Genomic DNA, 13,895 nt, shown 5'->3' on the forward strand with positions numbered 1-13,895 from the left:
GTTTTTACACTACACACCATTCAAATAACACTATTCTTTATTAATTTTAAAATTTTACTACTTATCATCCTCATACACCATACTTATTACGTATATGCTATTTGAATTTTGAAGACCCTTTACAATGGACAATTATCTACGTGACTGAGGATTTCAACCAAAAAATTTACGATACAATTAATAAAAGAAGCAAAATATATATAGCAGAGATCAATTGAAATTCTAAACAGATTATGCATTTGGGCCGCAATGGCCGTTGGTTTCTTTATCAGCCAGGAAAAAAATAGTTTATTCTTCAGCCTGGGGAAAAAATAGCTTTCCAATCAAAAAAGACAACCTTCATAAATATATATATATATATATATATATATAAATATTTCTACACTGCGACCTGCATCATCGCAACTAAAAATTTTCGTTGAACTGACCTCTATTTTTCATCCCTACCAAACACAAGACAAGAAACAGCTAGCTCAAAACGTTTTCCTCTGTCAAAACAAAGCCAATCTAAAACCAAACAAAAAAAGAACAAAAAGAAGAGAAAATATTTGAGACACATCAGAAGTTAAGGGCCCAGCGCCCAAGCATTCTCCTTTCTGACTTCTTCCTCTTCTTCGGGGGTGAAATCATTCTTGATGTTGAAGGTTCTGCGTATCTCATCCGGGCTTTTTCCTCTAATCATGTCGGCAAGCCTCATGCATGCCAGTTTCAACAACTCCTCGATATTAAGGTAGTTTGCTGCCATGAGAAGGTCATAGAGAACAGCCTGATCAACGTCGATAAAACCAGCGTCGTACTTATCGAGTTCATCCTCGGTGATGGTAGGATCGGCATGCTTCTGGCACCACTGAAGCACCCTGGCCAGGGTCTTGCCGTTGACATTTGGCAACGGGATCGTGCCATTAGAAACGCCGTCCTCGACCATGTACTTAATGATTTGGGACTTCACGGCCACGGCCTCTTCCACCTCGAAAGTTTCATCTTCCTTGCTCTTCAACTTCAGCATCCGGCCAGTACTCTGCATCGGCGATGACGACGACGAAGACATGATCGCTGGATGTTATCGAGAAATAGGAACTTGTTAGAGGTTGAAATTGAATAGGGGGGGAATGATGAACTCACTGCTTTCGTGGAGAAGTCGGGTTTATATAGACGTGACTTTACCAATCCTTCCCGAACAAGAAGTTGCATCGCATTTGGAATAGGATATATATGATTTTGTGTATGATTGGGATTGCCATCAGAAATATAACTTTTAGGGTTTATAACTTATAATTGAAGTAATAAGTTTTATTACTAAAAAATTATTTATTATTTAATAATCATATGTTTAAAATACTTTTAAACACATTAATTTTTTTTATAAATAAATTAAAAAAGTATTTTCTAAGTTATAAATGACGATTATTTGAATTATAAACATATTTTTAAAAGTTTAAAAATTATAATTATTAGAGAATTATATGAGTATTTTTGTCTATTAAAAATATTTTTAAAATTTGAATTGCGTTCTGCATTATTTGAAAAAACACGTTTAAGAAAAAACGTTCGGCATCATTTTTTATATTTTTTCTCAAACGTACTTTTCCAGATAATACGAAATTTAATTAGAATTTTAAAAAAATTGTTAATGGACGAAAATATCCATACAACTATCATATAATTACAACTTTCAAACTTTCAGGAATATGGTCATAATTTTTAAAAATTTAAATAATCTTCATTTCTATCTTAGAAAATACTTTTAATTTGTTTCCAAATAAACGTAACGTATTTAAAAGTATTTTAGAGTAGGTTTGGATTAGGAGATGAGTTGAGATCAAATTCTCTCACTACTATTTACAAATTTTAACTTATAAATTTTACTACTATTTACAAATCATCTCAATTTATATTATCTCATTTTATCTCAAAATCCAAAAGGAACTTAAACATATAATTATCAAATAAAATAATTTTTTAATAATAAAACTAATTACTTGAATTATAAATTATAAGCCTATAACTATAAATTATATTATCTCAAATCCAAATATGCACTAATTCTCATGTAACTTACTTACGTGGAGCTGTATTTTAACCCGTGAAGACGAAGCGAGCCACGTGATGGGTCTCCGCATCAAAGTTCAAACAATTATGTGATAGATTAGGGTACGTTTGGGTAGTGAGAAGTGTTGAGAAGTGTTGAAAATGTTTGTAAATAGTAATAAAAAATTAATAATAAAATATTAAATAATAGTAAAAAGTAGGTGAAAAATAATGAATAAAAAAAAATAGATAAAAAATAATAATAAAATAAAAAATAATAGTGAGAGTAATTCACTTGCCAAACATAGCATTAAAGGAAGTACTGAATCTGATGATGCTTGACTTTATCACGTGGTGGCTTTTTAACTCTTATAAATGAAGTGTGAATTGTTTGGAAGTCTAGTACTACCGAGAAATTTGATAATACAAGATATCTTTGAATCTATAATACAAGCTGATATCTAAAGTTCGAAAATGTTAGCTGTATTTAAAAAAGTCTTACAAAAAATAGATTTTTTGTATATTGATTATTCATAAGTTAAAAATTATAAAATTTAAAATTTAAATTAAAAAAATTGATAAAATAAAAATTTTACATAAAATTATAAGTAAGCATGTGCTCCAAAAATTTAGGATTACTTTTGCAGCGTAGTGGCGACCCACGTTACCAACTTATCATAGTTCCTCCCCCCCTCCCCCAAAAAAAATGTCTCCTAAATTTTGTACATAACTCTACAAATATAGAAAATGGTCCTCCAAAAAATTTATAATTTTCACATGCTCTATAAAAAATTTTAAAATTTCAATATATCTAGAAATGCCTCTATTTTTTTTATAGTTCCAAAATTTTGTTTAATTTTTATTTTTAAGGATGTGGCCTCTCCAAAATTAAAATTAAAACTAATAGTTTATGAGAAATAATAAACTTATTAATATGGATCCCAAAATTTTTTGTTACGCAACAGTAGGCTTTTTAATATGAAATCCAAAGTGAAAATATAAGAAAAATTATTTGAGGTCAATGATCTATATGAAAACTAGTTTATAGTTATGTTTTTATGATTTTTTAATCTTTTTTCAATTTACATAAGAGAAATGATGTTAGTGCAAGTGTTGTCTACTTCCTTTGAAAAAAATAGATAAATCTAGAATTCATATAAAAATAATAATTTTTTAATGATAGATCTCATTTTTTTTAAAAAAAAAAAAAAAAAAAAAAGAGTGCATAGAATTTATACAACCTAAAATCGTATCTAATTATAATATTACTCTTTACATAAATGTGTTATATAATAGAAAACTTGCCTCTCCTTAACACAATTGATGGTTCCGCCACTATAGTCTATAATATGCAGCCTGTGTATGATCCCGCTGCGGCTAGTTTTTCGAAAAGAAACTTTTGTAAGATGAACTATCGTGAGAGGAGGATTTATCGGGATTGCCTATAATAATAAAACATGCCCATCATAGGTTGAAATAGAGTATAATTCTTCTGAGGTTAGAATATTTTCATGTATTAAAATATCAAAGCACGTCCTTGAAATATCATAGAACAAAACAATATTCATAGTAAAATATAATATGATCTGTGTACTTACAGATAAATCTTATTTACCGATAAAAAAATAATTAAAAGAACAATCAAAATCTAACTAATTAGAAAATGATATGTAAACTTGTTTGTATATAACAAAACTCTTACGTAAAAATAGCAAACGGTGCTGACACACTTCACTTATCACAAGGAAAATCCGTAACTAACAATAAGGATTTCGTCACAGCATAATCGAATGTACATAAGCATAAAACTATCATTTAATCCAAATATTTAGAAGTTGAAAAAGTAGCTTCACTATGCTCCTATACCAGGCCAACTCAATAATCAAGGTGGCAATCAGTGTAAAACATTACCCCACCCCCATTGGAACATGAGATAATTTGAGAAAAAACATCACCAACAAGTGTGCAAAAGCATGCTCCTTAACCATATATATAAGCACAGTATAATAATGTACTAAACTTTTTTTGCAAAGGCCTTAATATATTCTAATGTGCCATTCGATTACAATAAGTAGCAGGAAACAGTGCTGTCACACTTCACTTAGCACAAGGAGTATTCGTGACTAATAGCAAGGATTTCGTCAATCCACCTATATTTTACCAGATGCTGCCTTCGGAATTCGGATACGGATCCGGATCCTTCCTGGTTCTTCCAACCTCAGGAACCATCATACTCCATCCTGAAGGCTCCGATCCCATCTTCTGAATTGAAGGGGAATGCTTTCTGTGACGTCATTGCTGCACGAGCTGGCTTATGTATCGCTGCTTGCTCTATTAGTTTCCTACATATGCTGATCTCTCCCTCCAGTTTGCCTACCTTGGTTTGCAATGCCTTCAGTTCCCGTACTTCATGACTCTCAGACTTCTTTTCAAAGTGCTTGAATAAGTTAGAAACAGGAGCTCCACCTGCAAATACAGCAGAAACCCAAAAGGAGTATAATACAAGAAGTGAAACCCATTAAAAGATTTTGAAGACTCGAACAAAAACCCAGGGTTAAGACTAAACAGGAATTGCCATGTACTACGTTTTGTTTCGCCTTCAACATTTGAGTTTTAACATGCCCACAAACATGTATGAGCACTTTCAAATTTTAAAAATTCTAGAGGGGAAATTTACCGGTCTCTACAAGGTGCATCAACCAATTCTGATCAGAAAAAAACTCTAAAGAAAACTAAACCTCCTGAATGATTAAGCATTTTCATAACACGTGCAGGCATGCTTCACTACACGCTGGTGCACTGAACCGTGAAGTTAACAGCAATGTTGAACTTAAGAGATAACTAAGGACGTATGATATTCACTGAAGACTGATTATATTATAATGCAATAAAACCTGCAGCTCAAGAAACTAAACAAGCTGCAGAAGAGAAGGAAGAATAGCAATCTGATTGTGGGGAGCAAAAATCACCATGTAAAGCACATAAAGGAAGAACTTAAAAGTAATTAAGTACCCTTCTTTCTTTTCTCACTCGCCCTTTCTATGATCTTTTATCAACGATTCTTTATTTTTTATTTTTCTAAAAAAGAGTTCATCTTAAAACCAAAAAGATAAGATCCGACCATCTTTGAAATATAGTCAGGAAAATGGTAATAAAACCTTTTTTTTTTTTTTTAACAAGTACGATTCAAACACGCAGGGTGCTCTGACACGGATGTTGATGAAGGCCACCTAAGTTTTGAGGATTAATTTTGGAATGGAAGAAATCTATTTTCAAGCTTGTTTTATAACTTTCTAGTAATTATAATGCATCCCACAAACAAGTGGTTTGTTAATAGTAATACACCTAATTTGCAAGTAGCAAAACTCTTTTAATCTTAAAATGTTTTTTACTTTTCAAAAAAATAAAATTTTTTATCTAATCATCAGCTTAATTTTCATAAGAAATAAAAACACAAAAACCAAATAAGTTTTACAAAAATCCAAAAAAAACAATAATCAAAAGAATTAAATTCAAACAACTTTGCAAATCTACCTACTCATTTTCACAAACCCCAATACAAAACACACCTCAAATTGCTACCCAGACAACTTCTCATATTTGTATGAACTTTCACAAAAGTCCATAGCTTTTTGAAAAAATTCTACAGCCTCTCGAATTTTTTTTTTTTTTTTAATCCAAGCACACATCATAGCTTTTTTGAAGAAGGGTTTTCCTTTTGTCATTGTCTATATCTTTAGGCTATTTTTCTTGAATAGTGAGCGTAGTTATTTGCTCTATCTCTGAGGAATTACCCTAAAATTACTCCCTATCCTATAGGAATTACCCTTGAATAGATTAATGGTATCAAGTTATAATATAAGAAGATTTAAAAAAAAAAAAAATCCAAGGACTTATTTTACAGTTAATCCTTTTAAATAAAAACACCCTACTTTTTTCCTTAAAGAAAAACTGCTAGAGGTAATGTACATTAGTCACTAAATTAATGTGGGTAGTCCAAAAGTCCATTAATATATGATATCATGCAAAATTAAAAATATACTTCGACAAAAAAAAAACTGAAAACGGGGTGGCCAACCCTCCAAAGTTCTAACATAAGGGTTGGTAGGTGGCTGCGCGGCCAATCCTCCAAACAGGCCAAATTGATCATCAAAGATACAGATCATCGATCCACATCATACAGAGCAAGTTTATAGGCATAGCCGCATAGATATAAAACATATTGACAACCACTAAACATCAGCGTACGGCTGTGCACCACTCTTGTACATTGCGCACACGGCCTGACCACTTTTTTAACAGGAATAGAGGAATCCAAGATCTGACATCCTGCGATAAAAATCACAAAATAGATCATAGTTGGGATTATGATCTATGCGAAAACAATGTTTTTTCTTTCCTACCAATATCCAGAGAAGATCAGGTATTCTAACCAGACGTAGCATCAAAAGATTAAATATGAAGGAAATATATACAGCATAACCTATTTAGTACATGAAACTAGCATTTAATTCAAATATTTAGAAGTGTTTAGAATGCAGCTTCATCAGTGCTCCTGCATACCCACTTCATCAAGGGGCCGGCCGGCACAAACCTTTATTCATACCATGCCCAATGTGCAGACAGAATGAGCAATGACAATTAACCACATAAACACCAACTGCAGTGACTAAAAGGAAATATTCTCACACTCGGACAAGAGGAATGAAGATGAGAGTCCAACAGTTGTTTCTCACTGGCAAAGTTAACACCTTATGGAGAGTGTGGCAAAAGTATCTAGTCCAAGAGAGGAATTTGTGAAGCAAATTAGAATTTCAGGATGCTGGATGTTCAAGTATGTTGATTAAGGAAATCTTTTTAAAAAAATTCTCAAACTGACGCAGCAAACAAAAATGCAAAATGAAAAGAGTAAAATGCTGAAGGCAAGAAAGTTAGTACAAGGAAAAGATGACAAAAAAACTTAAGGCAAGGAATATTAGCATCTTCTTTATGATGCATAATATCTGAATAAAAATCATGTCAATCATTCTTGGTTTGGGAGAAGAAATTACGATAATAATATACAGAAATATTGGGGAAACAAGATGACAGGACAAAAATATTCACCCGTGGAGGTTTGGAAGTATCAATAATCATAGTGAAAATGAAGATTAAGGTAAACGATGGCTATTAATCTTTTTTTTTTTTATATATAAGTTGTGGCTGTTAATCTATTTACACAAGCATATGAACTCACCAGTACACATGCTCACAAAATATGCATGTTCAAAATTGATCCAATAAGCCACAAAACAATAAAAACTGGAACGCTATATTCATTTGCAGCAAGCACTACAAATACATTAGCAGGGAGCTATGTGGTCATAAGGAGCTACAAGGCGCTCTGTGCACCTCATTGTGGATTTCCTTTAGAGTCATGCTATGCGCACAAATGTCTGTGTGTTTATCATTTTTTTCTTAAAAGGATGATACATTATTTACAATAACAGAGAAAATTTGAAATCTGACAAGTTTGAACAGTTAGGGGAAAAAAGAAGAATATAAATTAATGACTGGAAACTAGATAAAAGCTCGTCCCAAAGAGAAAGGAATGATAAAACATGGTTAGTTTGTAGCTGACCCCAAGATGCTGGGGTAAGGCTTTACTTGACAGACTCAAACAAAAGATGTTATAACTTTAATAAACAGGGAACAATACTCCAAGCCAAATGGCAATATAGAAGTAGACCTGATAGATGATAGATATCATAAATGCAAGGTAAATGCAAACTTAATCTATTCCACAATATCAATGCAACTGAAACTAACCACTGCCTAGACAGGCTGGTTCACAGAGACAGCCCAGAAAAAAGCAACTCCAACTCCTCATCCTGTGATGCAGTTCTCTGGCATAAAAGGCAGGAATAAATATCTCATCGAGATTTCAAGTCAAAGTATACTTTTTTAAATAAGGAAAAAAAACAATTAGACACAAAGATACTCGTACTGTATACTAAGCAAACCTGTATTTTCTCCTAACTTGTCAGATTATTAAATTCATTGTGATTCTCTAATTAACTTCAAAAGAATTGTACATTGTATTACATACTGAGAGACATGCAGGGCTCAAAACAGCGGCCATTAAGAAATATAACAAATGGCTGTTTAGCATTAAAATTATATATTAGAAACCTGAACTATCATTTTCTTTGATAAGTAGTAGAAATTCAAACTAATTGATAAGTCTCTTCCTCTTCAAAGACCTAAAAAGTATATCCACCCTCTTTCCACGATTCTACCATCATCCTATCCCCTCATTTCAAACTCTACACTTATTCATGCATCTGAAAGATTGTAGGGGCTCGTTAGCACTTTACTAATATGATCAAAGTAAAGGCTCATCTTACTGAGCCAATTGATGGGCAAAATAGATACTATTTCGTGTAAAATAGTTCCTTAAGTTGTTGGTGTTGACCTATAAACTGTTTACAACCCAAAAAAAGGTGGGACTCCTATAAAGGAATTGAAATACAAGCCAAAAATAGTAACGGATCACTTCGTCCAGCTTTTCATTTTTATAAAGGACTTCTTTCCTCCTTACACTCCTAATTACCTTTTTCTGTAAGTGACTCCAGTTACCATTTGAGCAATAACATAACATCGGTCAGACGACACTTGCTTTCCCGAAAGACATCCTTTTGTCTTATATACTTAATTCCATATCCGTACAACAAGTCAAAGCAATTTTACAAGTAAACATAAAATGGTTAATACCCAGCACCTGTGACAATAATAATATTCTATGACTTAGATCAACAATGCAGGTCAAATGTCACGAACCTGAATGGACAAAAGTTGCAGTATTTTATTGAGGACCCGTATGCGATGAACAGCATAAGAGCTGTTCGCAGGAAGTCGGTTCATTCTGTTCATCTCTCCCTCGACTGCTGCTTTCTTCTCTTGATACCCCATTTGCTTCAGTTGATATTTAGGTTGGGTGCTAACTCTACTGTCCATGGTCTGGTCAACAGCACAGCTACCCCAAAAATGATCGAGTGAATTCACTTCTGGACTAGACCTACTAATAAGATGATTCATCACAGTTGAGAATGCACCCAACTAAGAAATAAACAAGCAAGACATAAGAAGTGCAAAATTGACAAGGCATAACAACAACAATAATAAAAATTGGTAAAGCACATCATCCATATAGTTAAAGGACTTTTTTCTTTTGCACACCTCCTGTGCACATATTTTGTGCAAACTTCTCGCATGTACTGTAATTTTAAATTAAACTTAATAGATGTATGTGATCTTTACAATGTACGTGAGATGTGTACACAGAAAAACAAACAGAAAAGGTGTGCAAAGAGCATAACATATTGGTAAAGTAATGGTCATTGCAACATAAGGTTCCCTTCTCTCTTTCTATTGTCTATATCACAATCACTCCATTAAATTATGAAGGGAAGCCCGGCTCAAGCATCAGCCCCTTGACACAATCCACCAACACTTTCCACCAGCCAAAGGGGTCAATGAGCAAATAAGAAGGCGAAGTCGATTTCATCAGCATCAATATTCTCACAATGGAGGAGGGTGGGGAGTCTGGTATGCAGATATTGCCTCTACAATTAAATTTGTTTCATCTAAACGGCTAAAAACAAAGCATAACTAGACTTCAGAGATAAATATGCCCTTCAAAGTTATTCCCAATCATCTAGAAAGACCAATAATAGAAACAAGTTAATCCAGCTCTAAGCACGTCTAAACCCTAATTAATTCTTTGCTTGGTTCAACTTCCTACAAATTCTTGGACACTAAACAGCCTCTTTAAATGCCATTAAACCTGGATAAAAGCGTTAATCCTATATAAAGCGATCAGGAGATAGAACTTACAGGTCGTGCGATCGAAATCCCTGATGTTGTCGTCCAGACCAAGAAAATTCGGAGGAGACGAATAGAGAAAGTTATCAAACAGAAGCTCGGATTTTTAAGGGGACCGTTTTGTTTTCTCCCAAGAAAAAAAAAACTCTACTTATCCATGTGATTGGTCATATTAATAATTTAATATACCGTACGAGAGATAATAAGAATTTTTCATTTCAAGATTACCATTTTCATTCTTTTATAAAAGTCAATATTAGTAAATTTATAAAAAAAAAAATTCAACATTTTTTCTAAATACATTAAAGTACTGTTACTCCCACGAAAAATTCATACCGAATGGAAATCCGATATTGAATAGTGTAAATTATTATTTTTTTAATATTTTATTTTTTAAGTCATTTTAAATATTTTTAAAAATAAAAAATAATATTATTATTATTTAAAAAATACTTTCTTATTCATTTGATTAAAAAATAAAAAAAATAAATGGTACAAAATATGTATATAATTTTTGAGTGACTATTATCTTTTTTTCACTCGCCTGCTGTGGGCGGCCAGAGCCGCGGCCTAGCAGCTGGCTGCTTTGCTTTACTACTATGTCAGACAGAAAAGGAAGTTGAAATTTGAAAACGGCTAGAAACTGTCGTGCTCTTCGTTTTTTTTTAATAATAGTAGATATAAGTACGCGATGTACAAGTTTTTTATAAGACTTTTATTAAAATATGAGATATTTTTATTTTTTTTTTTTATACGTGAAAATGGAAGATTAGATCCTTAATTCTGTTAATGAAAAATTAAAGTGTTGTCAATTGATTTAAATAATCTTAATTTTTATTAAAAAAAATTAATACACCAACAAAAGTGTGATTTTTCAAATCTATACTTTTTAAAAAAAAACATATATTATAGATTTACACGTCTTAAATTTGTATAAATATCTTTTACTTACTTTTTTTTAATTATTATCTGAATTTTCATTTGCTTCGGACTTAAATATAGGCTAAATGAGCTGTTAAAAACTTAAAATCCTCTTTATCCGTTGTAAGATGATCTAAAATAATATTTACATCACACTATTTGGATGATCTCCTCAAATCAATAATTTTTAGTCAAAATAGATTATTAGAGATGTAATCGATCCGGTTTGATTCGATTTTGGACGTATCTTAAAATCAAACCGATATATACTGACTTTGAGATTTGAAGAACCGATAGGCGATATCATATCGGTTACACTCTTAAATCGGTACTTTTAATTTTACTTATATGGTCCAGTATTTCAAGTATATTATATATATAGTATATATCATATATTATAGTATATAATGATATATTATAGTATATTATAATATAGTGATATAGTATTTACTAATACTATAGTAATTTATATAGTTATTTATATATAGTGAATTACTACTAATATTAGTATTAGTATATATATAATAGTATTATATAGTGATATAGTATTTGATTATGTATGTTAATGATAATACGTTAGTGATAATATGTTAGTATCTAACTTATTTATATATTTGATTATATATGTTAGTGACAATATGCTTAGTTACATATACGTTAGCAATAATATGATAGTTATATATATTTTTTTATATGAGTGTATATGATCGAATGTCTAAAAATGTATTTATAAAAAATAATATATATTATAATTTATTATGCTATAAAATGTATTTATCATTAATATATAGTTACATTAATAAAATATGATCAAATGTTCACGTTTAAAATTAAAATTTTATGTTATAAAGTTAAAATTTGTAATGAAAATATTATATCAAATGTTATATTAATTTAATGTTGTTAGATTATTATTATACATGAATAATAGGATTTGAAAATTTAAATTATATTAATTAGCAATTTAACATATAATATAAAATTATTTTATAAAAATGTATATATAATATAAAAATCATATAAAAATATATGATGTTTTTATTAAAAATTAATATATATGAGCCGATCCGGCTCATTACTATTAAAAAAAAAACTAAAATCAAACCGTTTTCAACCAATTTTTAAAAAATAAAATCGATATCAAATGTAATCGATTTTCAACTTACTGAACCCACCAGTTTTTATTTATTGAAAAATTTTATTTGCAGTCTTCATTTAGAGACTGTATGTGCAAACTCTTTGTTAAATGAGAAAAATCATCATTTTAAGAGGGATATTTTTATAATTTTAAAAAATTTTAAAAATAAAATTACATAGACTTGCATTGCAGTCTCTAAATAGGGACTGTATGTAATATTACTCTTATTTATTTATTTATTATTATTATTATTATTATTTAATATATCCCTATAAGCCTACAGCACTCCGTTTGCTTTTTTTTTTTTTGAAAGCTTATACGTCTCCTCTGTTTAATACTCGTGCGTCCATGATGCCACCAAAATTGTCTCTCACCAATCCGTTCCCATATTAATATATATTGCTTGTAGAACAATTTATACCATTAATTGCGTGTGATTTGGGAAGGAATATCAACTTGTAGAGCACTGCTTGCACACGAATAATTGGAGAGTTGGAGGATATCGTTGAGCGACAATAACTTCCCTCCCATGTCTCGCAAGAATTCATTGCAAAAGTCAGTCAAGGAAAAAATTTCCTCCTTTAAAAGTAAATAGGTTTTTATAGTCATAAAAATATATTACAAAATCAAACTCACAACTGACGTGAGTTCATGTGATACATTAGATATAATTTATAATAAAAATAATTTTATAACATAACGTACTATATTAAACAACATCAGTTTATAATTTTATATTTGTGGGATCTCTTTGAAATTAAAATATTTATTTTTTAAGAATTCAATCATGTATTATTTTTATTTATATAATTTAAGGTATGAAAATTCAATTTCGAAACATAACTATGTGAGAGGAGGAAATCTTGTATCAGGCCAGGAGATCATTGACATTGGATTAAAAAAATCGATTTATTGGAATAATGCTATGAAACAATGATGTAACCTGATAACAAACGTTTGACATTTTATATTTGTCTCTGTGTATTATAAAAGCAAGCGGTAAAGAGAAAACATAATTGCATGATGAAGACATGTCAGCAGCATTGGTGTAGCAGTGGGGCTCTATTGCTGGGCTGTTCTGCTTTTCTCTTCCGTTTTTCTTTGTTAATCTTACTCTTGGGACATGGGAATTAAACAAAAAAATTCTTTTTCCTCTGAGGCTTTCTTTGATTTGCTAGGCAGGCCAAAAAGAAACGAACAACGTGATCCGGCCACGTGGATCTCTTTCACATGGGCAGCCCCACATGACTTTTTTTCCATCCCACTTTGTTGTTAAGTGGGTGGATAGATTCCCACTAATTTTTCAATCTGTTTTTTATTAAAGGGAAAATATATTTATAATCATAAATTTTATAATTATTACATAATCACTTTAAAATATATATATAATTTATATAAAAATTAATTATTTTTTTAATAATAGACTCCACTATTTTATAAAATGATTACGCGACGATTACACACTTCACAATTATATGTAAAATTATTCTAAATTAACAAAGCCGTGACCTATTTTTAGTTCCCTCATCATAACTCAAATATTAATGTTACATGTAATCGTGGAACACACAAGTATGATGTAGTCGTTTTAAAAAAGAATATAATTTATTATTAAAAAATTATTATTCTTTTATGTAAATTTCATATTTATTTATTTTTTTCAAAATAATTACATGACGCTTGCATACTTACGATTTTAATTATCATTTATTTAACTCAAAAGGTTGCTGTGTTTCCTGCAAATAGTTCTTACATTTTTTTATGCTCCCAAACCCGGAGATAAGAGTCCGTGGTCGTGTTTAGGATTGGGATGCAGTTTTTTGTGTGATAATTAGCTCTGGTGGTTGATACATATTTAGAATTTCTACATCCTTTCTGCCATTAGTTTTTGATTATGTATCTATAGAGTCTTACCAGCTATTCTTCATGTTTTTATGAATCACCA

The 13,895-nt window shown here is 30.8% G+C and overlaps 2 protein-coding genes across 2 annotated transcripts; both read right to left on the minus strand.

Annotated features, from left to right (window-relative positions):
• Positions 1 to 419: 419 nt before the first annotated feature.
• On the minus strand, positions 420 to 1,149 carry LOC109013834 (SKP1-like protein 1). The gene has a single exon (XM_018996051.2). The coding sequence runs from the start codon at positions 1,046 to 1,048 to the stop codon at positions 566 to 568; it is 483 nt and encodes a 160-aa protein (XP_018851596.1). The 5' UTR covers positions 1,049 to 1,149; the 3' UTR covers positions 420 to 565.
• A 4,857-nt stretch (positions 1,150 to 6,006) lies between these two features.
• LOC109013851 lies at positions 6,007 to 10,036 on the minus strand. The gene is made up of 4 exons (XM_018996074.2): positions 9,904 to 10,036; positions 8,848 to 9,126; positions 7,837 to 7,913; positions 6,007 to 6,357 (listed from the first exon to the last, which is right to left on the minus strand). The coding sequence occupies exons 2-3, from the start codon at positions 9,103 to 9,105 to the stop codon at positions 7,857 to 7,859; spliced, it is 315 nt and encodes a 104-aa protein (XP_018851619.1). The 5' UTR covers positions 9,106 to 9,126; positions 9,904 to 10,036; the 3' UTR covers positions 6,007 to 6,357; positions 7,837 to 7,856.
• Positions 10,037 to 13,895: the final 3,859 nt, after the last annotated feature.

This window comes from Juglans regia, chromosome 2 (assembly GCF_001411555.2).
Source record: "Juglans regia cultivar Chandler chromosome 2, Walnut 2.0, whole genome shotgun sequence".
Lineage (NCBI taxonomy): Eukaryota > Viridiplantae > Streptophyta > Magnoliopsida > Fagales > Juglandaceae > Juglans > Juglans regia.